Raw genomic sequence first — 25824 nt, 5'->3', positions numbered from 1 at the left:
GCCTGGTGTCCAACCAGCCCATCTGACAGCCGAGCTCCAATCTGGCATGGTCTTGAGGCTGCGTGAGGCACAAACAGACTCGCACACACAGCCCCAAGTGCCCATCTGGCTAGAAATCCAATTTTTTTTCTGCCAGCCGAAGTTTGGAAGAATATTTCCTAACCTGTAGCTTGCGAGTTGACATCTGTTGGAGTAATATTAGCATTCTGGGTCACGTGATTCGCCCACTTGTCCAGACCTACAATCCCGGAAAATACTGATGCACTTCTCCAACCTCTCACCCACCTCATCCCTTCTGTTGAAAAGTGCTCCTTTATGGCCCCTGGTTGGGACTGTTCCAGGGGACCAGAAAAACCAAGGAAAAGGTAGAAGTTTTGTGGAATGACACTGTCCTGCTTTGTGAAGTCAGAAGTTTAGTCCCTCGGTCATGAGGAGTTGCTGGGACCTTGGAGGAGGAAGAGCAGTGGGTCATGGAGAGAAGGGCGTCTGGCGTGCGGTCCCGGTTGTGTCCGGCTGCTGTGGGCCGTGAAGGGCCAGGGCCCGTGTCTACTGGTTGTTAGTGCTTTGAGCATCACACCCTGAGAGAAGTTAGGTTGTCAGACGACCTAGGCTCCTAGCCCTACCTGTGTGACCCTGGGCGAGTCAGTCCCGTGCCGTGGGCCTCAGTTTCCCCGTTCCGCTCAGGGTTGGAGCTGTATTTCACCATCTCCAAGGTCCCTTCCAGCCCTCAAAGTCTGATTCTGTGCTTCTCACTCAATGCCCTTTGGTTGCATGTTCCTGCCCGACCAGCCACCCACCTGACCCAGAGAAGAAGTCCCCTCCTGCAACATGGGACTCGGTTCCTGCACAGACTGCAGCCTCCACCCAGACTTTTGCGCTCAAGGGCAGAGCAAAGTCAAAGAGGGTGGTCGTCGCCCCACCCCCCCTAAAACCAGAGCATTGCCTGGTCCCCTCCCCAGGCCTGTCCTTCCTCAGGATCTTGGAATGCCCTGTCTCTGCCACTTCTCTTCCTGTTGCCTATTCTGCCTCTGCTGCTCCTCGCGTTTGAGGCCTGATGCCCACCTTCCTCTGGATCCTCCGGCTTCAGGGAAGCTGGGGGCCTCCGGGCCTTCCCCCCCCCCCCATTGCTTGTGGCCTGACGCAGGCCAGCACGTCTCCACTGTGCACCGCTCGGGCAAGCGCACCGGCAAACACCGCGACGCTGCTGCGGGACCCGAGCCCCCTCTGTTCACGTCTGTGCCTTTCTGTTTCAGCCCTGAAAAGCCCCCCTGAATTCCATGAGCAGAGAAAACATCTGGATAGTGACAAGGTAACTGTTTGCCAAGTTCCCATCTTCCTGAACTCAGACTGCAGGCTGTGGATCTCCGAATGCTAAGCTTGGGCGAAAACAGGTGGAATTTCTCCTACAGACTCAACTGATTTGCTGGTCCCTCCTCCCACACCTCGTGGAATCTTCCTCCTAGAAACTGAAAACTGTGGAAATGGGATCGATGATGTTGGCTTTGAAACTGTTATGTATGAGCTTTAAAGAAAATGTCCCCAATCTTTCTGATGGGGGGGGGGGTGGAATCCCTGGAAGGACGCGCTGGGGGTCAGAGAAACGAGAAACACAGGAGGTAAGGTGGGTTGGCAAGCTGCCCGGTCTTTCCTGACAGGCGATTCTCAGCAACAATCAGATTATTTTAAATCCAGCTCAGTGGCAGGGTAGGGCCTGTGGTTACGGAGCTTATTCACGGGTATTTAAAGGCAAAAGGAATTCTGTTTATTTCTCTTTCTTTTAGCATTTGAGGGGGGAAATTGGCATATAGCCTGTACCTTCCGAGTAAGTCTCTAGAACTTGAATTTATCAATACTCTGAGTGCTAGTGAGCAAGCATCTGCAGTGTATACAGAAGGAAAGGCTAGGGGGAGTCTTTCTCCTGGGATGTCATTGCCAGAGAATTCTAGCCTGGCAGCTGGTGAGGGGAGGGGCTGGAAAAAGGAGCAGAGCTCTGGGACTCTTCAGAGTCACTCCTGAGAGGCTGTGGTTCCTACTGTCTGGAGAAAAACTGTCTTCCATCAGAACTGGAGTGATCCCCAGGTCCCTCTCGGGGGCCAGTTAAGAAATTCAATGTAGTGGGATAAAAACCCAGAACTAGAGATCAGGGCCCTGAGGTCCCTGCCACAGCCACACCGTCCCTACAGTAGGCAACTCCATCATCCAGAAGATGATGAGACTCCGTAAACAACGCATCTCTAAGTGTCCTTCCAGCTTCAGCCTGGGTCTCAGTCTGCAGGATTTACATTTTCATGTCCTGAGAGAGAAATCAAGGGAAAGACAGAAGGAGGGCATGTGTCGTCATGTTACACTGGATGGATTGAAGTTACATTTCCTCTCTGACTGTAGTTAATTTGTGACTCTTTTAAGAGGCAATGGAATAGGATTGGCTCTAGTATCATCACAGTTTTATTAGTATTTTATGAATAGGTACCTGCTTGGCCTTTAAGTTTGGAGCACTGAGGTGGACCCACGCTTTTGACCTCTTTATCTTATTTTTCCATCCCCAAATTATTAGAGGTTTTTGTGAGCCCTCCTTCATCAAAACACAGGAGAACAGAGATATTTGCATGTTGCATTTGTCAAAAAAACAAAACAAAAACAACAAAAAAAGTTTTTTCCTTTGAGAGAAAAAGGGTTTCTTTTCAAGTTAAAACGAGGTGACTCAACTGTATGAGGCTGGTAGTGGAATTCATTCTGTGTTTGTGTCCGACAGGCTGAAGACACCCTGAAGCACAAGGTCAGAAACAGGTCCGACCGTGCAGATGTGGTGAAAATGCACATACTCCAAGGTAAGGCTGCCCCAAGTCGTAAACCCATGCCCATCGGTGGGAACAGAACGTGGGCCATTTCCCAGGGTCCTTGGTCTCTGCACAGCTGTGAACTCCTCCTGGAGAGGGTCCCCTGCCATTCCCAAGCGGTGGTTTTGAGCTGTCATCTGGTCATTCCAGGCCACGTAAACGGCCAAATTGGGAAGCCATAGCGTGGCCAAGAAGGTACCAGACGTGGGGTTCGTTCTGAGCTGTGCCACTTGCCAGCTTTCTCTGAGCACATAGGGAATGTCCAGCATATATCAACATCCTTTAACGTGTCCATCCTTCATACCAGCAATAAATATCTAATGTTGTATCAAAAAGTAGTAATCAGACATACAAAGATTTATGAACAATGACGTTTATCATGGAATTACTTTAGTGTCACACTGAAATCAGTGGAACGTCCAAAAATAGGAGCCAGGCTGAATAAATTGTGCACCATCCGTGTGATTGAATATCTTGCAGCCACCACAAATAAGGCTTTAAAAGTATCATGTTTTAACGAGGAAAAGCTTACAAAATGATGTTTAGTGAGGAGCCCAGAAAACAAAATTATATTTACAGTCAAATTCTAGGAAGCAAAAATATAAATAAATACATGAATATATGTATAAACATAAATTGTATTTACAGTCAGATTCTATGGTGAAAAAATATAGACCTAAAAATAAATACTGGGTAAGTAGTTAAGAAAGACGCCCAATTATTAAAACAGTTGACTCTAAGTGGGGGGTTTCCCAGTGCTTTCATTTTCCTTTGTATACTTTCTTAGCATTTTCCATACTTATAACAACGCACATGTAGAAATGCTATAATCGAAAAAGCTTAAGAAGTGTTATCTGTTGCATCACTATTGTCTTGAATTAGAATATCAGGTTATGAACTACAGCAGCCCCGAGTTCAGTCTCGGGCGGTTCCCATGAAACCCTCCCTTCTCCCCAACGGAAACTGGGAATCCTGGAGCACCAAGGATCTGCTCGACACAAAATGACCCCTGTCCCCCAAGGGTTCATATTCTGCTTTTAGAAGCAGCAATGTGAGATTAAGGACCAATACTTGTAACTGCTGGGGGTAGTCGAAGCAGAAGTAATCTGTAAGAACAGGAGTTAGGAAGACTTTATTAGGGCAGGGAAACAAAGTAAGCAAAGGTACAAAGGTGAACTCAGGAAGATGGGGGCAGGTGGGGGTTGGGGCAGAAGACAAAGGACCAGGCTCGCTGGAGTGGTAGTTTGGGGATCAGCCATCTCAGGTCATGTAGGGGGTGGATTCAATTTGTGGCGAGCTTGCAAAACCGAACCGAGAGGCGGATGGAGAGGACCACCTTGCAGGGGATGCACGAAAGGAGTGTTTTCTGAGAATGAATCCTGTGTGGGTGTGCAGGACGGGTCGGAAAGATCCTTGAGTCAGGGGTTGCAGCAGAAGCCATTGCACTGGCCTGAGGGGTGGTTGGGAGAGGATTTGAGCTTGGGAACTTCCAGTTTTCAGTTTGGAATATTGATGTTTTCTCCATCCCACATCAAGTGCTTTACAGATACAGCTTCCATGAAAGTCTGACCTGTTGCAACAGTGAGACATCCCTATCCCTCTCTTGTGTGGAGATTTCTAGAGCAGCGGCCAGACACTAAGTCTGGGTTAGTAGGTGGATATTAATAGAACAGTGGGGTAGGATGTCGGTAAATATCTCACCTTCTAATGTTGCGGAGTTGAGCGGAAAGCTGCAGACTTGCATGGAACCCAGACTTCCAGTTCCGCATTATAGCGACAACTGGCTCGTGAGGTTCTCTTCCACGTTCTTGCACAGAAATAAGTCAGGGCCTCGCCCAGAGAGGAAGAGCGGTGATTTCGGGCTTGTCAGTGCCCTTTGTCAGCCTTCCAATGGTGAGAAACTGCCTGTTGGATACATTCTGTTCTTTAAATCCCTGTTTAATTAAATAACTGTTTCCCCCAAAAATTGTTTTTCTTTTACAACTGGACCTGGACATTTGAATCAGTTAGTATCACAAATCTCAACAGGTCTAAAACCCTTAAGAAGTCGAGCTACTACAAATTAATTATACGCCTAGATAATATTTACTGCCGGCTCAGCCTGGGCTGGGCAGTGTATAGACAGGATTCGCTTGTAGATGCTGTGGTTTAGGGTCAGCAAGCAGTACAGGCCCCGTGGACTGCTTCCTTAAAGAATCGCCAAACTGCACATTTTTTCCCCCCAGAATCCTCACAAAGCAAGTTTCTCTAACTTCTGTGCTTCTCTATTTGCCTTTATTTGGAAGTGTCTGGTCTTCGCTGCTAATCCATGTGAAATGAGGATGATTGCATTGAAAAGTTATTAGGATGGTGGAGTACAATGTGTCAGTGTTTGGGTTGCAAAAGCAAAAAAAAAAAAAAAAGAAAAAACACCCACAGAAATGACATCAAATTCTAGAGCCGATCCTTTTGATTTTAACCCCTTAGCCTCCACTGCAGAGAGATCCGTTCCAACTGCTCAGATGAAGCTGAAAAGAGCCCGACTCGCAGATGACCTCAATGAAAAGATCGCTCTCCGCCCGGGGCCCCTGGAGCTGGTGGAGAAGAACATACTCCCTGTGGATTCTGCTGTGAAAGAGGCCATAAAAGGTAGTTAGCACAGATGGGATGCTTCCCTCTGTGATGAGGTCTGAGGGCAGCCATGGCTCTGAAACGCTGGGGCCCTGGGGGTGAGGGCCTCTCACTAGACAAGAGTCAACCCATGAGTTGCTGTTCCAGAATGTTCCCCATAACCAGAGGTCCAGGGAATGAGGAAGAAACTCCCAGCCACCCACCCTCCAAGGTCAGGTTAACATAGACCCATTTGGTTCTAGTCAAGCAGGCTGGGAAGCTAACTTGATTGTCAACCTCGAAACATCTCCCCTGCACGGTGCCATCACTTTGGAGTCGTGGCGCTCTTCCGCCTTCCTCTTTTAAAGGGGCGTAGACTGGCAGGGTGGAAAGAGCACTGGATCTGAATGGGAAGAACTGGGCGCTAAGCCCAGTTCGGGTGCTGTGGGTTAGGGCTGCCCCAAGCCCCGTCACTTCTCAAAGATGGATTTAATACCCACCTAGCCCAACTCATCTGCTCTTGGGAGTGAGGTTCAGTTCTCCAAGCATGTGTAAACTCCTTGACGGTACACATGTGTGCTACAGGGTTGACGTGCAGATACTTAAGGAGGAGACACAAACGTTAATTCTCTCATCGACTGTGTGAAATCATTTTGTAGACCTTTGGAACAGTTGAGGCTGCATGCATCCAAACAGCCTTAGGGTCCTGTGAAATCATTTACAGAGGTGTTGAGGTGGAATCTGGGAAAACATGGTAGAAGGAAGGAAGGGGACGCTGACGTTCCCACAGGCAAATTACATCCTTCCAATGAAACCTACAGAAGCTCTAAGAATTATTGATATATAATAAGCAATGCACATTGAAATGTTTTGACACAGTGTCCGAACTATGCCCAAAGATGTTTTATTGAACACTAAGTTCAGTATGAAACTTATCTGCGTTCTAAAATCTTGCTTTCACCCATCCAGTCAGAGGCTGCATGCATTTTGTATTTGGAACCTGTACATATGGAAATATCCACCCCAAGGGAGACAGTATCCTCACCAGTGCCTATTAAATACCATGTCATGGTCGTCCATCTCCTTTACTGTCTCCCTCCACACTGAACATCCTGTGCCTTTGAACCTGGGCTCGCCCACGTTCAGCAATGCACCATCCCGTCTTCAGGACAGGAAAGATCTGTACCGGGCATCTCTGATCATGTATTTTAAAACATATTTATTCCATGCATGCAAATTTATTTTTTATTTGTGTCTGATAGGCAAAAGATCTCATTTTAATTTGCCTTTGGTTTATAGCGAGATTATGTTTTCCCATGTGATTTTGTGTCATTGACAATTTGTGGCTATTCCTCTTTTTTCTACTGGGCATTTTCTTCCCTTACTGTAAAAGATATATATATATATAAAGCTAATCCTCCGTCGGTCACAGGTATTACACATCCCTTTATCAGCACGTCCTTTGACTTTTTTGTTGTTTTTGTGTGTTTGTTTTTGTCCTTTGCCTTTCGATTATGTATGTAGTGTGTTTTACCTATAGCAGTTTTTAATTTCTGTATACTTCAGTCTCTTAATCTTTTTTTTGTGGTTTCTGAACTTATTGTTTATTGAAAACATTTCTTACCTCAAAAATAGAGCTGTTCACCTATACTGTCTTATAACGTGTATATACTTCATTTTTATATTTCAGTCTTTATTGCATATGAAATTATTTCAGGGCAGGGTTTAAGAGACAGGTTTAATTTTATTTTTTCCACAATTTTAGTGGTGTATTTTATATGTGTCTTAATATCTGTTTTCACAAGTTTCTTTACATTGGTCTGATTTTTCTAATGTTTCTTGGCTACTCTGACAAGTATATGGCAGGTGAAATTTAGAATCAGCTTATTACATGCCACCTTCAATCCTCCTAGAATTCTGTTTGGGATTGCAGTGAATTTATAGGTTAATCTACGGTGAATTCATATGTTTAAAATATATTAATTCTTCCGAGGCAGAAAGATAGTATCTTTTTACCTACACAAGTATTTTTTTATTTCCCTTGGTAAGGTTTTTTAAAATAAATTCACATTTCGCTTACATATGCGAAACCTATTAATTTTGCATGTTTATTTTGTAACTGGGCATCTTTGAAGATTTTCTTAGTAGTTTCAGTGGTTTTTCATTTTATCTTAACCTGTTTGGATATGCAGTCACATCGTCTACAACTAGTGAAAATGTGCCTCCTGCTTTTGTTTTTCCTCCCTGCCCTGGAGCACTGTCTGGTTGTTGAAAAGCAACATCATGAAATTATTAATAAACTACACGATGAATAGCATTTTAAAAGTTATATGCAGTATATTCATAACATAAATTATATGTAATTTTACGTGTTTTATTTATGTTACATACTTGTATTTGTAAATGATAAATAAATTAAAATATAGTATATTATACAAATCTAATAATATATATTTTATTACATATAAATTAATTAATAGGATATTTGTATCATACAGATGTATAGCTTACATGTAAAAGTATATGTTTGAGTTATATACTCATATTATGCAGTATTTTAATATATAATTTAATAATTATTGGTATATTACATAGTACAAAATTATTGTTGTTGATACATCACTAGTGCTTCAAAAGCAGTGTTATATAATGTTATATTTATTATGCTGGTGAAAACATTTTCGTTTGTACCTTTAATGGGAATTTCTCTAGTCACTCACCTCTAAATATGACACTAACTCCTGCTATAGGTAGATATTCTAAGGAAGTGTTTCTCGATTCTCCTCCACGAAGAGTAGCTCGCAGGATGGACGCTGAGTGTTTAAAATGCTTTCAGCATGCGTGAAAAGGTGGTCACATGGCTTGCTTTGATCCAGTAATGTGGTATTGCTGTCTTTCCTAATCATCCTTGCGTTTCTGGAAATAAATCCTACATGGATTTTTCCCCTAGAAACGGCTAGCATTTTATTTGAGATCTTACATCTTTTGTTATTAGTTGGGATAACAGGAGTTGCTAAACAAACCACAGTGTTTCAGCTGCGTGACTGGACATTTATTTCCTGTTCATAAACAGTACCGAGAGGGTTTTCCTCAATGCAGACCTTTCAGGCACACAAGCTCCTTTGGTCTTGCTATTCTGCCGTCCTCCAGAGCAGGGGCGGCAAACTTATTCTTAAAGAGCCAGACAGTAAGTAAGCTGAGCTCTCTAACCTGTCACAACGACTCAGCTCAGCCGTTGTTGTGGGAAAGGAGCCACAGGCAGTACGTTGACAAGTGGTCATGGCTGTGTTCCAATCAAACTTTATTGACAAAAACAGACAGCAGGCTCACAGGTTATAATTTGCCAGCCTGTGCCCTGTAGCCTCATCATGCTCTGAATCTAGCCAGTGAAGAGGAAAGAAAGAATGAAAAAGTCCACCCAGATATGTAAAAAGCCTTAACTTGGAAATGAACACATCATTTCCACTCACATCCCATTGTGAAAACCGTACACGTGGCTGGCAGGAGTGGTATTCCCCGGCTGAACAGCGATTTCACAGCAACATCTCTATGCTATGAGAGGGGGGACGTACGTTTTGATGCATAACCTAAACGAGAGTCGTGCATGTGAGAGGGAAGTGATGTTGCAGTATTAGGTGACCAGTACAGTGTATCACTGTGGATAAGAGGAAGAGTCAGAGGTGACACCTAGGTTCCCTCTTGGTCAGCTGAGTACATGGCAGCCGTGTATCCAGATTGGGACCCCGAGAGGAGGAGTAGATCTGGGGAGAGGTCTACAGGAGCTCCAAGGGCAGGGATTCAATAAGCCAAGGGTTCCGTCCAACTAGAATTCAGAAGAGAGTATCGGTCTAGCGCTGTAGACTCAGGAGACTTTAGTGTCTCTGGTAATTTAAACGGATGGACTGGATCAGGTTGCCCTTTCATTTATTCAGTTCTTCGCTTCATACTTTTTTTCTTCATTTAATAATTATGGAGCATCTTCTATGTGTCAGACGCCAGAGAAACCTACAAAAATTTCTGCTCTAACAGATACACAAAACCCATACATAATTATATACCCTAATAGAAGGTGATACATGCTGTAAAAATAGGAGTCGTGCAGGGTACAGAGTCAGGAGTGCCCAGTGGAGGGTGGCTGGGGGTGTGAAGGATGTATAAGAAGCGAAGAGGGCTAGGAGGCTCCCGGTCAGGGATGTGTAAGGTAGGGGCAGGGACCTGCGAAGGCTAAAGAGGAGGAATAGCTATCGGAAGAGGTGGAGGATACAGGCTGACCTCATCCAAGGAACGTCCGTGCCTCGGCCTCGTTAGCAGTAATCTTTCAATGTGCGTGAGTTTCTGCTGGCGGTGCGATGGCGCCCTGTGAAGTGTTGTAAAGACAGAGGGAGTTGCTCTGAGTCCAGCTGCAGAGATGGCGCTCTGAGTGGCCCTCCCGGTGGTGGCAGTGATGATGGCCCTCTCCTGCCTGTCCCTCCGTGGGCTCACATCATGTCCCCGTGCTGAGCAGGGACTCGGGCTGAGGGTTCCTGTGTATCCCTCTCCCGCACCTGTGTGTTTTCCCTTCTCTGCCCACGTGCCTTTCCAGCTGTGTTTACATTTCCAGCTCCCTCTGCAGCTGTGCGTCTGTGTTTCTGCCAAGCCCTGAGCAAAATCCCCACTGTCTTCCTCCCTCCAGGTTTTATTCACGACCAACTCTTCTCCAACCCAAAGACAAAATAATCTAGAGCCTGTCTCAACACAGGGAAGGACGCTGTTGACAGGGAACCAGCCCCCACTCTGGGATTTTTCTTCTCCTTCCCAGATGTCCCCCCTCTTGCACTCAGCTGAATGGCTGTAGCCGACCTTTTCCCCCTAAACTTCCTTCTCTGGGGTGCCAGCTAGCCATCCCTCTTCCAGCCTGCAAGTTTATTTTCCGAGTCGGGTAGAATTTTACCGATTCCAGCTGGAGGAAACATAAGCTTGTGTGACCACAGTGACGCAACGTGGAGGAAGAGGGGGCCTTCTGATTTCACTGACACAAAAGGGGGCTTGGGGCGCCTCATCACATCTCAGAACATACACCTGTTTGTCGTTTCTTCTCCTTAAAAAACCACTAACAGCCACTCTCTCTCAGGCCAGAACTCCTAATACAGCAAATCTGGCATCACATGGGAGCGATTATTTACAGAAATTATACACTGGAGTTGAGCCTGGCTTTGTTCTGCTTACACATGGTCGTTGTCACTTAGCATCCCTCAGTTTTGAAATCCCTGCTCCGAGCTTGTTAATTCGCTCTCTGGTCATCCGGGTATCTTCTTCACTTGCAAGGAGCATGTCCAGAGACCTGGCTTCTGCTTGAGTAAAAGAGAACCCCGGCTGGCCTTCCCGACTCTTCAGACAGTGGAAGGGTGTCCTGCTCCAGTGCACCAGCTCCTCCCCCAGAAGGGTCCTCATCTTTTCCTTGAACTGAGCCAGGCTTCCCACCTGAATGCCTGAATCCACTTTTCAGCTCCTTTTTTTCAAAAAGTTGAGCTTGTGATTCAGAGTATACAGGCCCTTTGTCAAAGATAAAGCAGTTCTTTTTATCACCATAACCCTTCAACACAGGAAAGCTACATTTCTGTCCAGCAGGGATGGCCTGGAAGTTATCCATTTACAAGTGTCATGTACATTTTTCTAAAAGATCCTACACTAGTCTTTGCTCACCTGTAACCCCAAGGCTCAGGCTTTATAACAAAAGAAAACAAAAATTCTTGTTTACTAGGAATCCAGTCATCCTTCAGAGACTCTGGAGGTCTCAACCCTCTCCAATCATCCATTTTTAAGGCAAATAGACAGTCACCATGGCCCTAAGCCAGGTGGTAGGGTCGTTTGCTTTGGCATAACTTTCTGGTGGACAACATCTTCCATCCCATAATGAGGAATGATTTTCCAAAGTGTGAATGACCCCTGGGAAAGAAACACACGAAGGCTTACGTGAGAAATACTTTTCTGAGGGAGGTTCTGGAAAGCAGGTGGGAAAAGAGAACGAGGAAGCCGGTAGCTTTAGGGGCAGGGGTGTCAGGATGCTACTGTATCTTCACCCACCTGACAATCTTCTTTGTCCTGGAGAATTAGCCTCGAGAGCTGATACAGGACACGTGTTCATACAGCTTGATTGTTTCCCCAGCTCAGGTGGTCCTAGCATCAGGGTCTCTCTAGAGACTTCAAGGCAATTTCTAAAGTGCCCAGGATCTGAGGAAAAGGAATGCTTGTTCCTCCAAAATGCCACTTCCATCTGTTTCCATCCTAAAGGCATCTGATCTCCTTCAAGAGCAGTGGGCTCAGGCTTTGTGGGACACCATACTCCACCTCCTCCAGACCACGGCGCCTTCAGTGTATTGAAATCTTTTTAGGCAAGAGCCACCTTTAAACTATAGCTACTGTCACCTGACCGCCTCCTCCCTTAGGCTTCAGTCTCTTCCAGGAGGACGTTAAGAGAAGGTCTGACCAGGAATTAAAATAGCTGTCACACGTGCACCGCTCAGGCTTGCAAACAGATAAGCGAGCGAGGTTGGTTCTCACGTCCCACCCCGTGCTTTCCAGCCCCTGGTGTGGCTGCAGGTGGAAAGGTAACCAGGGCTTGAGCTATCTCACTTTAACCTTGGAATTTTAAATGTTTACGCAAAGTCCGACGGACTCCTTCATCTAATCACTTCCAAGAGATGGGGGGAAAGCACCGAGCTGCCAGGCTGAGATCCCCAAGGGGCCAGTGCCCAGAGACAGCCCCGCGGGCATAGCCGGGGGGTGATGTCAGGGCTTCCCGAAGCAGGTCCTTGTCATCACACCGTCCAACGTGTCTCCAGGGACAATAGCCAGCGCCCTGCACTCCAGCAGCTACCAGGCGGGCCCGCACCGTGGGAGACTGGAGCAGGGGCCCAGGGTCACAGCGCGGAGCCGATAGCCTTTGCTGGTTCCGGGGACAGCCAGATAAGGTGACCTTTTCCCTCTGCACCGAGCCCGGCTTGAACCAGGCGGGAGAGGGGGCTGCGTGCAGCCTCTCCTGTGACGCCCCTTCTGCTCTGGGGAAGGCCTGTCTTTGCTTTCCCCGAATGAACTTCTTAGTGCTTCTGGCTCCAGAGTTATGCTGACCTTTGCAAAGCTGACCACAGGATAAGCTGCCTCTTGGGTGGTCCTTTTTTATTTTTGATCATGGTGAACTTGAGACAAGCAGACACTCCTACCAAAAACAATAATAGCAACAGCAGCTAGAGACACTTGTGTATCAGGGACCATGTGAATAACATATAACATGTAAAGCTCAGTGCTTTTACATATTATCTTAATCCTCAAAACCCCGAGACATGACTGTGATGATAATTCCCATTTGATAGATGGGAAAATTGAGGCTCTAGGAAGTTGAGTCATTCATCAGCAGTCACTCCACCACCGAAGTGGTAGAACCAAGAAACAAACCAACCTGTCTGACCCACACGGACCACAGGGAACACCAGGGACCTCGGCTCCAAGGGAAGCCACTGCCATGCTCTCGGGCGCCTCTTGCTGTCACTGTTCTCCTCACCAGCAGGGACTGAGCCTAGTGTGGGCTCCTTTACCCTGTCACTCATCTTCTGGCCTCGCAGTCAGAAATCCAAGCCCCTTGTGGTGCTGGGGGCCCGGCAGGGGCCCCCACGGCCGGCTCTTTGGGCCTGCACAGCCCCTGAGTGATCCTCAATGTATCTGTTGGCTCATTCTGACCTGGTACAACATGCTTTTTATTTTGTTTGTTTGTTTGTTTTTGGCTGCACCGTGTGGCATTTGGGATCTTAGTTTCCCGACCAGGGATCAAACCCGTGCAACCTTGCAGTGAAAGCACCGAGACTTCACCACTGGACTGCCAGGGAAGTCCCCACAACGCGCTTTTTAGATACCAAACAGGAGTCATATCCGGGACCTTGGCCTTCACCCTGTTTATTGATTCAGGTGTGAACAGCTGCCCTGTATGCGGTTAGGTGTACTCACGGCTTCTTCATTGACTTAAGCAGAGGAACCTCTGTAAATGATTGATGTCACTTGATAAAGTAGACTCCTCAAAGCTGTGTCTCTCCAGGGACTGGATCCTAAAATAATCCACTTGCCTGGCTGAGAGTTTCTTTTTCATCCTTCCCACCCCAAATCTGTTCATGACTACTCTGTAACTTCCCTTCTGCGCCACCCCCAACTCTAGCCAGCTGCCCCCCGCTTTCTGTCGTCCCGTCCAAAGCTATCTGTCATTTCAGGCTCTGCCCTGTCCCACCTCATCCAGGAGTGAGTCTGCTGGGACAGCCCACGTCGCCACCACCTTGGTCCAGCCACCACCAAGACTCACCAAGCCGCGTAGTCCTTGACACGTTCTCTGGTGGCGTGCTGTGCAGATAGGCAGATAACCTCCTTCTTGTGGTTTCCATATCTTCACCGCATTGTATCTAATTACACTTCTGCTTCTCTCTACTCCTCTCTAAGTGGGAAGGCTAGAAGGGAACAAAGTAGTTGAGAAATGTTCCATCCAATAGTGGGGGAAATGGGACTGCTTACCAATTCCTTTATTCCAAACACTCTACTTTTAGACTTTTCCACATCATTCCAGTCCCTCAGACTAAGGTCAGCAAATGCCAGGTGTCAGAGCGAAAAGGACACAGTGATTTATGGCCACAACAGGGCTTCGCAATCCTCTCAACCCCTTTTCTGAGACACAGGCAGTGAGATCAAAGTGATCACCTGCCTTCTTTGTCCTCTCAATCAAGACATCAAATCTCAAACACTCAAGAGAAAGAGGTCGTGGAGGGTGGCACTTGGTACGTGTGCAGAAAAAGGGGAAATGGCCGATGTCTGCGCTACCCGTCCCTCCCCCCCCACCAACCCATCAGGTCTGACGATGTTCCCTAAACAACATACATCTGATGACCTCCAGGAGGGAAACTGATTTTGCCTCCACCTCTGCTGGTGAGTCTGAGCTCCCAAGGCTGGGCCTGTGGTCTTAGCTCCGTCTCTGAAGAACTGGGGGCCTGGACCTTGCGGTGTCCTTGTCTACAAAACAGAGATGAGAGAATGTGGTCCCTAGTCTGACTGCCTGGACCCTTCTAAGGCAGTTGATCTTAGATCAGCTTAACTCAAGTCGATCGTTCCTGTTCTTGCTGCCACTGCTAAGTGAACTGCTGATGCAAACTACTGTTTTCATCATTTGTTATCGTTCCACTTGAAACCATCGAAGGCGGTGGGTAAGAGAAACCATTTTCTCTCTCCCCCGCACCCCTGCCCTTCTTATGACGTTCCTACACGTGCTAGAACACTGGGACAGCTTTGCAGTTTGGTTAGTTCCCTCTCATTTTGTATGCATTTGGGATGTGATACTCCGTGTGGGTGTGGGCGGAGGTGGTGGGTGACAGGGGCTGGGAGGGTGTGTTCTTTGTCACGTGAAGGGTCAGGTCACGCAGAGAAGATTCATATTCACTTAAACTGAGAGACGTCGGGGGGACTGTAAGATGCTGCAGCTCTCCCATGGGGGGTCCTGTCGGCAGAGGAGGCTGGCTGCCCCGGGGCTGGCACAGTCGCACGCAGGGCTCTCTGAGTTGGTGTTGCCTCAGGATGATGTTGTCCCAGGGTCTGTGCCAAGTAAATCCCAATGAAACCCTGTGATTTCTGGGGTGGGGAAGGCTTAACACCCACCCACCTCCAGCTCCCATGCCCACCTGGCCCTGAATACTACATGTCATCTTTTAAACAGGGACAAAGCCTTTAATTCCGCAAATAGAAGTAGGACTCAAAATTGCAATGAAAACGTGGTTTCTAATGTAAAGAAATTAACAGGTTGAGTTCATAAAGGAAGTGTATTCATGGAGGCTCCTGGAAGGACCTTCCTGGGAAGATGGCAGGCACATGATCCCCTGGAGGAAGGGAAAATGGTCTATAAATGCTTTCACATTGCGTGAAAATGACAGAGTCTTTGCAGAGCCCAGGGTTTGCCGTAAGAAAGGAAGGGAAAGGTGTGAGCTAGCTCTGGACCTTAAAATAGAGAGGGAGGGAGGTGGGAGAGAAGAGTGACCCCTGACTGCAAGAAAAAGTTGACATTTGTCAAATGCCCAATGAAACCCCTCTGTTAGAGAATGAATAGGTTTCTGATGCAAATATAAGAAAATACTGGCATGTATTTATTTCAGGTGATATGTAAACAGATGTTTTCTATTATTCTCTGTACTTTTCTGTTATTTCATAATTTTTATAGTTAAAAATAAGGGCTCCTTGGGAAATAAAAGTTGAAAAACGGAAGTTCCCATTCATACAATGAAATATTTAGCTGTTACCAAAAAAAAAAATGAGGAGGATCTCTCTGTGTTCACATGTAAAGATCTCCAAGATACACTGTAGGCTGAAAAACGCAAATTTCAAGACCGTATCTTCTATCCAGTCCTGTCTGCATGAAATGCTTTTTAAATATGTGTGTGTCTTGCTATATGGATAGAATTAAATCTAGAAGCGGAAATAAGTCATTAACAGAAGTGGGATTATTGTGTGCCTTATTGCGTAGATTTCATATGGTATGAATCTTTGTAAGTAAAAATTACTTTTATAACCACAGGAAAGTAATAATGACGTTTATACATAATCCTTGAAGCCAAGGAGCAGCAGTGCTGGCCCCCAAGCCTTTCCAGGTTAGCAGCGGGCCAGCAACTGGAGCTCCCACCTGCCCTGTCCTCGTCCGGCCTCACTCTCGATTTGACACTTGTGTGTCTGAGTGAGGGTCGTGACAGATGCCAGCAGTGGTGGCGATGACAAGCCCCAAACCCCATTTGTTCCATTACTTCCAGCTCCTCGTTGCCTTTCCAATCTCCACGGTGAGAGCGTCTCTCTCTTATCTGCCCGAAGCCCGAGTCAAAACTTCTTGTCAGTGCGATTGCAGAATACCGGGCTGGAAACCTTGCTGATAATACCTAAATTCCTTTACAAGAGCTGTGCCTGCAAGAGGGTCAGAACAGCTATGTGGCCTCAGCACATTTTGTACTGTGCATTTGGATAAATAAGCCAGAGGAGATTTGGCAATTAAAAAGCATAAGGGACACATAAGGCTGTCACAAAAGTGCCACCTGATCTGGAGCCCCACTCCCCAAGCCAGCATCTGAGCTTCCTTCCCAAGACCGCGCAGGCTGCTGGGGAAGAATCTGAGCACATGCGAGTCTCTGGGGATTTCCAAAATAGACACAAAGATAAGAGGGATAACAACAAAACCCAAATAATAAAAAAATAAAGATCGCGCTCCAGTTTCTGAAACACGTTTATGGCTTTTATAAACAGATAATACAGTCGTTGAGTGGGGCTTTGGGACACTCTGGTGACATTAGCTCTTCTGGCATTTAGGAATTTAAACTCAGGAGCTCCCCTGGCTTCTCCTTAATAGCAAAGTTTGTGAAACGTTTTGTGCCGGGTGCCCTGCTTCATATTTGAACACGATGTAAATGGCATGCTGTCATGTCAATTTCACCTCTCATCATAAAGCCCGAGGGAGACGGGGGGCCTTCTCCTCCTGCACCCGCTGGCCCCCATTCTTTCCTTCACCTTCCCTGATTTAGCTTCAGAAAGATAGGGGCTCATATACAAAATGTGCAGGAATGGATCAACCTGAAAATAAAGTTTAATAAATGATGCTAGACCTTTAGTATGTCACCCATCCGTCCCGGCCACACATGTCACTTTTATAAATGCAAGTCCCCTCTGTGGAGTAGATAGAAGAGAAACCAAATCATTTTAAATATGTCTTTACTCTGACCTTGAACCGGAAGCATCTAAGGAGGCAGGGGGCAGGTAAGGGCTCCTAATGGGGATAACACACTGAAGCGTTTCACTGACCCGGCTCTTGGCTTTCACTCCCTCAGGTAACCAGGTGAGTTTCTCCAAATCAGCGGATGCATTTGCCTTTGAGGAGGACAGCAGCAGCGATGGGCTTTCTCCGGATCAGACTCGAGGTGAAGACCTCCAGGGCTCAGCGGGATCCCCCCCAGACACAAAAGCTACGGAGACCCCTTTGGTGGGTCCTCGGGGGACAATACAGGTAAGCCAGCCACATCTCAGCCGGTCACCTCTTCGGTCTTGAAATCAGCACCGTGGCTGGTTTTGCTTAGAGACGCCAGAGACGTCTCTTCACGGCACGTCGTCTTGATGCTTCTTCTCACCATTTGGTCCAGGGTTCTGTGTGTAAGGGCAAAAGTTTCCAGAAAACACCGAAAGAGAGTCCCCAGAAATATGCCCTTGGACCTACATTTTCAGAATCTACTCTGCTGAGTAGATCTCTTTGATCTCCATTTTTACAGACAAGGTAGGAATGAGGCTCCCCAAGATGAGAGGAGCAAGCAGCAGTCTCCTGGAGAAAAAGGAGGACTGGTTTGAAACCACAGCAGGACTGGTTTGAAACCACAGCAGGACTGGTTTCAAAGCCCACGGTCTTTCCAGGCACTGAATTACCACTGTAGGATCCCAGGGAGCAGGCATCAGGAGGCACTGACTGGCTGCAAAGCAGGAGCCCCGAGCTCATCCTACCCTTAGCAGGCATCTACCTGCCGAACCCCAGCCCAAACACAGCACTCCCCTCTTTCTGGACAAATCCACAGAGCGTCAAGATGGGAGAAATGTATATTGCAAATGCTGTTAAAAGCACATTTATAAAGAGCAGTAATGATGGCTAACAACAGCTACTGCCATTAAGGGCTTACTGTGTACCAGGGCCAGTGCTAGGCACCTTGCAAGCATTTTCTACTAGATGTTACAGAGAAGGAAGTGAGGCTAAGTAGCTGTGTGGCCCCAGGAACCTGCAGACACCCCCCCAACCTCTGGAGCACCCCCTCTAGAAGCCCCACCCAGGCTTGATGGGAACTTTGCTCAACCTGGCAGGATGGCATTCCTGGAGCCCCCAGGGGAGATGAGTGTGGGCGTCCACACAGGAGGGAGAGGGGTCGCAGTCGCGTGACAGCAGATGTGTGAACCTCCCGCCTCATCCCGGCTCTGGAGAGAACCCTCCAGCCTCAGCCCCTTCCCCTCAGGAAGAGTTTACTCCTCTTGGCCTCACAGGAATTATTCGATGACTTGAACTCAGATATTTTATATATATGATGTATATTTTACTAAGATATGTTATTTTATATATTGTAATTATATATAGATATCTTATATCTTATTTTTATTGCATATAGATACCTTATATCTTAGTTTATCTTATTTTTATTATAGACAGATATTTTATATCTGTGTATTCTTTTAATTTCTTTATTGAGGCATAATTGACATAACATTATTTCAGGTGTACAGTATAATTGATATTATATACATTGTGAAATACACGATGTATACAATGTATACAATATCAGATATACAACATAATTGATATTGTATCTATGGTATATATTGTGACAAAATGTGTATGTCACAGTATATACCATAGATACAATGTATCATTGTACATATTGGACGTGATCCCCAGGGTAAGTCTAGCTAACACGTGTCTCCACACATAGTTACAAATTTTCTTTCTTGTGATGAGAGTCTTTGAGATCTACTCTCTCTGCAACTTTCAAAACGACAGTCCAGTACTGTTAACTACCATTGCCGTGCTGTACAGAACACCCCCAGGACTTATGTATTGTATAGCCGGATGTTTGTGCTTTTTAAACCCGTATTAGATAGTGTATTTGAAAACATTTTTAAACTGCAAAGCATGCAGGGATCAGGGACAGTTTCAGAAATTATTTACTACGACCCTGTTTGCTGAAACGACTGTTACTGGCCATTGTCAGGCCCTTCTTCACTCCATCAGAGCAAAGCCAAGGCGGCCTTGGAGGAAATGTGGAACAGGAGGGAGATGGGAGACAGAAAAAGCAGAGCCGAAAGAGCCGTATGTTTATTGTGCAAGAGTTTATAACAAAGCATTTTTCCTTCCCCGGCATCACGCAGCTGGTCTTTGCAGCCCAACTTCTTTGATAACATCAAACAGTACCTCAGACTGTTTGTATCTTATTACTCTGACAGTAAATTCCTCAGCTTCTGATTTAAAGATGGTTTGAGAAGAAACAATCTTTTCTTTTTAACACGTAGAGCAGGGAAGATGGGACAGAGCACTGTGCAATGCCAGGCAAAATGCAAAAATCATTCTATGTCAGTTCATCCAGCAACCTCACGAGACAGATGAGGGCACAGGCTCCGAGGAAAGGATGCTACAGACCTCTGACAGGTGCCGGGGCTCAGGGAAGGACTAAGCAGCTCAGGGGGAGATCGTGAGCAGCCCCTGACCCTTCCTTCCAAAGTCACAGCATAGGGACCTAGGAGAGGAAGGGAGGCTGCTCGGTCCTTTTTCAGAGTCCTCTGCATATGGGAACGTGCCTCTCATAAAGGTTTCTCCTGATGCCACACACACACCCCTACATATACATACATGCACATACATGTACACAGACACACACAGACTCACAGACCATAGACACAAGTGTACACATACACACGTGTACACAGGGACACACATACGTAGACACACATACATTTACCTACACACTTTCCCTCCATCTCCTTACCCCCTTTTCATCTAATTTTTTGTTGTCATACTTTCCCCCAATGTTCCTACACCCACTCCTCCCGCTTCCTCTCTTTTTCAATCCCACTGTCAAGTCCAACAGGTAGACCTCGCCGCAGGAAGGTGGAACCCTCACACCGGGTGACCAGATGTCCCAGTTTGCCCAAAACAAGCCAGTTCTACACCGGTCTGCTGGAGTAATTATTAATCATGCCTGCTTTCTCTCTTGAACATGTCCTCAATTGGTTGACAAGTTGTATATGACTCCTCCCCCTGGGGGACAGAGTCAGGTGTTCCTTGGATGAGAAGCCAGGATTCACACAGCAGACCTGGGGGTGGGAGCAGGGGCCGGGGTGGGGGTGGGGGGCTCGACTGCAGCTCTTCTACAGCACAGAGTTTTTACTCCTGAGCCCTAATCTAAAATTTGGATTCTCAGGATCTTACTTCTGGCTCTGAAAATGAGAGGAACGACTTGGCCCCACAGCCCGGCAACCAGTCCGACCTGGGGAAGCAGGGCCTCGGCCCCCTGGGCACCACCGTCCCTGTGCACGCTGCTGTCAAGGTACAAGGGTCCAGCCTCCATACCCGCCTGAGCTCTCGGCTCACAGGGCCAACTCAGGGCAGGGTGTGCTAGGTTAGGTCTGGCCACACGGGCAGAGTCACACGGGCCCCTGGGTGGTTCAGTGCACTGGGAGCATCACCAGGCAGGAGGTGAGAAATGGGCCACCAGTGCATATGGACCGAGGTTCCCTTGCCCGGCGGGGGTCTTCCCCACAGGGGAGAAGCACCTGTGTTGGCCTTTCTTTGGGATGACAGCTCAGCCAGCATGTTCCTGACTTAAAAGGCTTCATTAGCTCAGCTTAGAGATAGACACAGCTGATTGCAGTGCACGCAGGGTTTGTATGTGCCGTAAAACAGGTGTAGCGCAGCGGGCTTTTATGCAAGGGAAGCGAACCTGAAGGCCCTGCCTAAAGGAAAATCTACATCATTCAAGCCAGTCTCCTTATGGAAATAAAAATGAAGCGAGGGGTTACACTCACAGGAGACACACAGCTACAAGCATGATCGCGGTGGTTTTTGTGTAACTTTCTCAGCATTATATCTAATAGTTCTCAGAGTGCTTTCTTTCTCCTCCATCAACTGCCTGGGAGTCATTCGACTTTCTTTGTAACATTTTATCTCACATAACTTCTAATTGATTGGGGGGCATGTTTTCTCAGCTCTAAAGCCACCACTTAATGCTGAGGTGATTCTTAAGAAATATTTTTTTAAAAGGTTGTAAATCGAGTAGAATCAATGTTAAAGTTACGGCTCCACCCCACTCCCCCACCCCCGCCGCCACTGTATATACACAAAAGTGGTTTTCATGTTTTAAATGGGTAGCAGGTATTTCTGATTCCCAGTAAAGCTCCCCAAACTGCAGTGGCTTAAACCCAGCCTGTAATCCACTCAGCTCAACAGTGTGGAAATTATGTGACTATTGGTGAATTTTTTTCATTACAGATAGAGGGAGGAGGGGATGATGCAGTAATTTCTAACGTTGCATGCAAAGAGGCATTGTGTCAGTATTTCTACCAGAGTGTTTCAATTTTGCCTAACGCAAATGAGCAAAGCCTTCAGCCTCTTCGTACTAAGGGAGTATAATAGTTGCCCCAGGCAAGGACAGTGAACTTCAATGAGGAGCAGGGTTGATACTGATACCGGGCTGGTACAGCAGGACTGGTTGTTTATGTGAAAGCCAGCAGCTCTTCTGATTGGCCGATGCCTGTGGGTTCTCCGAGCTAGGGAGAAACATCCCTGCCCTGTCGACTGTATAAGATTCACATGAGGCCATTGAGAGAATGCACAAGAATACTCTTTGAAAACTGTAAAATCCTCTGTAAAAGAACGGTGCTCGCATTGCAGCCTCCAAGGAGGTGCATATCAGGTGGAATAAAACATTATTCCTGCCCTCTGGGCTTCCCTGGTGGTGTAGTGGTTAAGAGTCCACCTGTCAATGCAAGGGACACAGGTCCGAGCCCTGGTCTGGGAAGATCCCACATGCCGCAAAGGAACTAAGCCTGTGTGCCACAACTATTGAGCCTGTGCTCTAGAGCCTGCGAGCCACAACTACTGAGCCCACGTACCACAACTACTGCAGCCCGCACACCTAGAGCCCGTGCTCCACAACAAGAGAAGCCATTGCAATGAGAAGCCTGTGCACCACGATGAAGAGTAGCCCCCGCTCTCCGCAACTAGAGAGAGCCCGTGCGCAGCAACGAAGACCCAACACAGCCAATAAATAAATAATAAAATAAATCTAAAAAACAACATGATTCGTGCCCTCAAGGAGCCTAGAGTCTAATTCGGTGTCACAGCCACCACTAGTCCATATAGTGCTTTGAGCAAATAAGAAAAATGTGCCCCAAAGGACCTGAGTAGACATTCCTCCAAAGATAAACAAACTGCCCAACAAGCACATGAGGAGGGGTTCCGTGTCATTAGTCATCAGGGAAATGCACCTCCAAACCAGGACAAAATGCTGCTTCACACTCACTAGAATGACAGTTTTTTTAAATGGGAAATAACAGGTGCTGATGAGCGTGTGGAGAGACTGGCACCTCGTGCTTTGCTGATGGAGGTGTCAAACGGTGCATCTGTGCGGAATGCAGTTTGGTGATTCCTCAATAAATTAAACATAGAATGATTACATAACCCGGCAATTCCACTCCTAGATACATACCCAGAAGAATTGAAAACAGGTGTTTGAACAAAAACACACGTGGGAGTATCCCCTATGGCTTTATTCTCAAGAGTTGAAAGCTGGAACTATGCCAAATACCCATCACGTGAAGAATGGGTAAACACAGCATGTCCGTACAGTGGAAGATTATGTAGCCAGAAAAGGGAATGAAGCACTGATTCTTGCTACATCATGAATGAACCTTGAGAACATGCTGAGTGAAAGAAGCCAGACACAAAGGGCCGCATGTTGTCTGAGTCCATTTTTATGACGTGTCCAGAATGGGCACACGCAGAGCCGCAGAAAGCACAGTGGTGGTTTCCAGGGGCCGAGGGAGGGGGAAGGATGGGAAGTGACTGCTCAGTGGGGATGGCGTTATCTTTCGAGGTGATGAAAGTGTTCGGGAACATTGGTTGCTCCACACTGTACATGTGCTAAATGCCACTGAATTGTAGACTTGAAAATGGTGACTGCAGGGATTTTTATGTTCCTTGTATTTCACCCGCAGTACAGAAAGAGGGTCCCCTTCCCCAGGCGACCGCAGCCCCCCATCAGGGCCAGTAGACTTGGAAGTAGGATGGGGGCTGGACGTCAGTGTCCCTACCCCCCTCAGCAGGGTCTGCAGCGTTGTGACGTTACAGGGCAGCCTCAAGTGCCATGTGAGACATGCAGATAAGAGACCCCACTGCGTGTTACCAAAGCCTTTGCAGGGGAGCCAGGGTTTGAGCAGCCTCAAAGAATGCACCAGAGTCAGACAGCGGGGGGGGTGGGGGTCACAGATGGCAGGAAGTGACAAGGAAAAGAGGCAGGAGGGGTTAGCCATTGGAGAGGAGCATGTTTAGGCAGCTTGGTGGTGGTCTCCTTTGCAGACTGGAGTTTGGCCTTCAGCGTGCAGGGCAGGATGGACAAACTGAGTGTAGGCTGCTGGGGGTAGGGGGTGTGCTGCGTGGCCAGCCCGGTGTGTGTGCGAATTCGAATCAGAATGCCTTCAGGAAGTCGTGTTCTCTCTAGCCGCAGGCCCCACCTTTCCCTCTTGCCTTACACTACCTTGCTTTACACATCCATGCCCGAGTCTTAAACCACAGGATTTGGGATCCAGGTCTGCTTTAGAAAGATGACCGTGTTCCCCTTCTATTGCCATGCAGTTAGAGATAGAAAACCAAAAAACCCCGCAACCTTAGGATCCCCTGGTGCCAAAAATAGGAAACTCTGCCGTTCCAGGGATTCAGAATTCCATGGGTTCCGCGATCTTTGCCCCTCACTATCCAGAGAAAATGGCCTGATTTCAGTACCTTCTGAAGTGCTCAGGGTGCGTGTATTAAGGCAACAGGTAGAGAAAATGCCTTAGCCCCTGACTTCACGGCTAGGCCCAGGGCCGCAGCCCCCCAGACCAGCGAGTCCTAGGAGGAGGGGGAGCAGGCAGGGCAGAGCTGCTGCAGGAGCCCTGTGGGGACTTTCCCAGACACAGGAGGCTGATTCATCGCCCCGAGTACCAACCCGTGAATGGTGAGCGAGCGCCCCCGGCCCGTGGGAGGACTTGAGCTAAGTGTCCAAGAAGAAGCCTCCCTGGGAAAACACAGAAAAGGCTTCGGTGGAGGGGTGCGCTGAGTCAGAGAAAAGCAAGTCCAGTGGGTCCCATTCAGATGCGTCTTGTGGTTGAAGTGGGGAAGCTGCCTGCCAGCTATTCAGGAGCCCCCTCTTCTGGACACTGCTGGTATCACACCTTCCCTCGGACTTGTCCCCAGATCCTCAAGACTCTTCCATCGTCATTTCCGTATTCGTCTCAATCTTCTGTAATAAAGTCAGGGTTTGGAAATGTGTGTGTGTTTTTTTTTTTAACTGATTACCGTGTGGACCCATTGCTTCCCAGTCTCTGAAGGCCTTTTGATTAGGAGCAGATTATAAATATAGTTACACTGTCCTCTGAAATCTGTTATTATTTCAGCAGTATATTTTATCATCCTTCCACTGATTATTGAGATAAAAAGTAGACACTGTTTTCCCCCACTTGCACGCAAGGTCATTGAGATGTGGTAAAGTTGGACAATTGTACCACGTTCAAAAATGTGTCTTCTCTTCCGAGCCTGTGTCCTTAACTTTTTTCAAGGCTCCAAATCATGCTCCGTGATGGGCAGCTTCTGGAAAGGCCCCGGTGGGTGACTGACCCTTCCCGTAGTCACTAAAGAATCTTCAGTTCAGAGGATGCTACTTCCTGATCTTGTAAGAGTATTTGGTGGGAAGGGGAAGTGATCTTACTTTTGAGGCAACAAAAATCCCCATTCTGGATTTCCAGAGACAAGCTTAATTTCATCTGAGTTCATGTCCTTAATAAGTCAGCTTCCCAAGGGCTTCACTAAAGGTGACTGTGTACAGACGAGAGAACTTTCTTATGAATCCATCCCAAGAGCAGAATGTCTCTTTCGTTAGGCCATCAGTTGGTGCTGCGTTAGGAAGGTGTCCCAGGAAACAGGCTTACCTCTCCCTCTCCTCCGGGAAGGAGGTTCTCCTGGAGCCACTTCTGAGACTCAGGACCCCCTGCCTGAGGATGTGCTTCCTCTGTGAAGCCTTGGCAGTGGGTTCGCTGTGAGGTGCCTAACATCCTGGGTCTCCTCTGCATCCTGCCTCTGCTGTATCGTGTGTCGGGGGTTCGGGAACATCTATCAGGTAAAACCCAGAGATACACCCGCGATGCCCAGACATCGCCACCCAGCCCCTAAAGCACATGCCGTTTCTCCATCCGCTTTGCAGTCCAAGTCCTTGAGCGACAGTAAGAACCGCCACAAAAAGCCCAAGGACCCCAAGCCAAAGGTCAAGAAGCTCAAGTATCACCAGTACATCCCCCCAGACCAGAAGGCAGAGAAGTCCCCTCCGCCCATGGACTCGGCCTACGCCCGGTTGCTCCAGCAGCAGCAGCTGTTCCTGCAGCTGCAGATCCTCAGCCAGCAGCAGCAGCACCGCTTCAGCTACCCCGGGCTCCACCACGCGCAGCTCAAGTAAGTCAGGCAAGCCCAGGGTGGCGGCCCCGGGTAGAGGCTGTGGTGTCTTCCCCGTCTGAGGCCCCCGGGGACCTACAGGGCACCACATCCTCAGCTGATGTGTTTAGAATATGAATGTTTAGATGAACTGATTTGCAG

At 47.5% G+C, this 25824-nt stretch overlaps 1 protein-coding gene across 2 annotated transcripts in view; it reads left to right on the top strand.

Moving 5' to 3' along the window:
- MYOCD (myocardin) overlaps nt 1–25824 on the top strand; it is an 88858-nt gene that overhangs the window by 41779 nt on the left and 21255 nt on the right. For both annotated transcript variants that reach the window (XM_057715452.1, XM_057715453.1), the window contains 6 exons: nt 1254–1309; nt 2753–2828; nt 5304–5465; nt 17288–17463; nt 20405–20530; nt 25439–25683. In XM_057715452.1, the coding sequence (XP_057571435.1) occupies nt 1254–1309; nt 2753–2828; nt 5304–5465; nt 17288–17463; nt 20405–20530; nt 25439–25683 (841 nt within the window). The remainder of the gene's footprint in view (nt 1–1253; nt 1310–2752; nt 2829–5303; nt 5466–17287; nt 17464–20404; nt 20531–25438; nt 25684–25824) is intronic.

This window comes from Hippopotamus amphibius, chromosome 17 (genome assembly GCF_030028045.1).
Source record: "Hippopotamus amphibius kiboko isolate mHipAmp2 chromosome 17, mHipAmp2.hap2, whole genome shotgun sequence".
Lineage (NCBI taxonomy): Eukaryota > Metazoa > Chordata > Mammalia > Artiodactyla > Hippopotamidae > Hippopotamus > Hippopotamus amphibius.
This window is presented reverse-complemented; position numbering and strand designations above follow the sequence as displayed.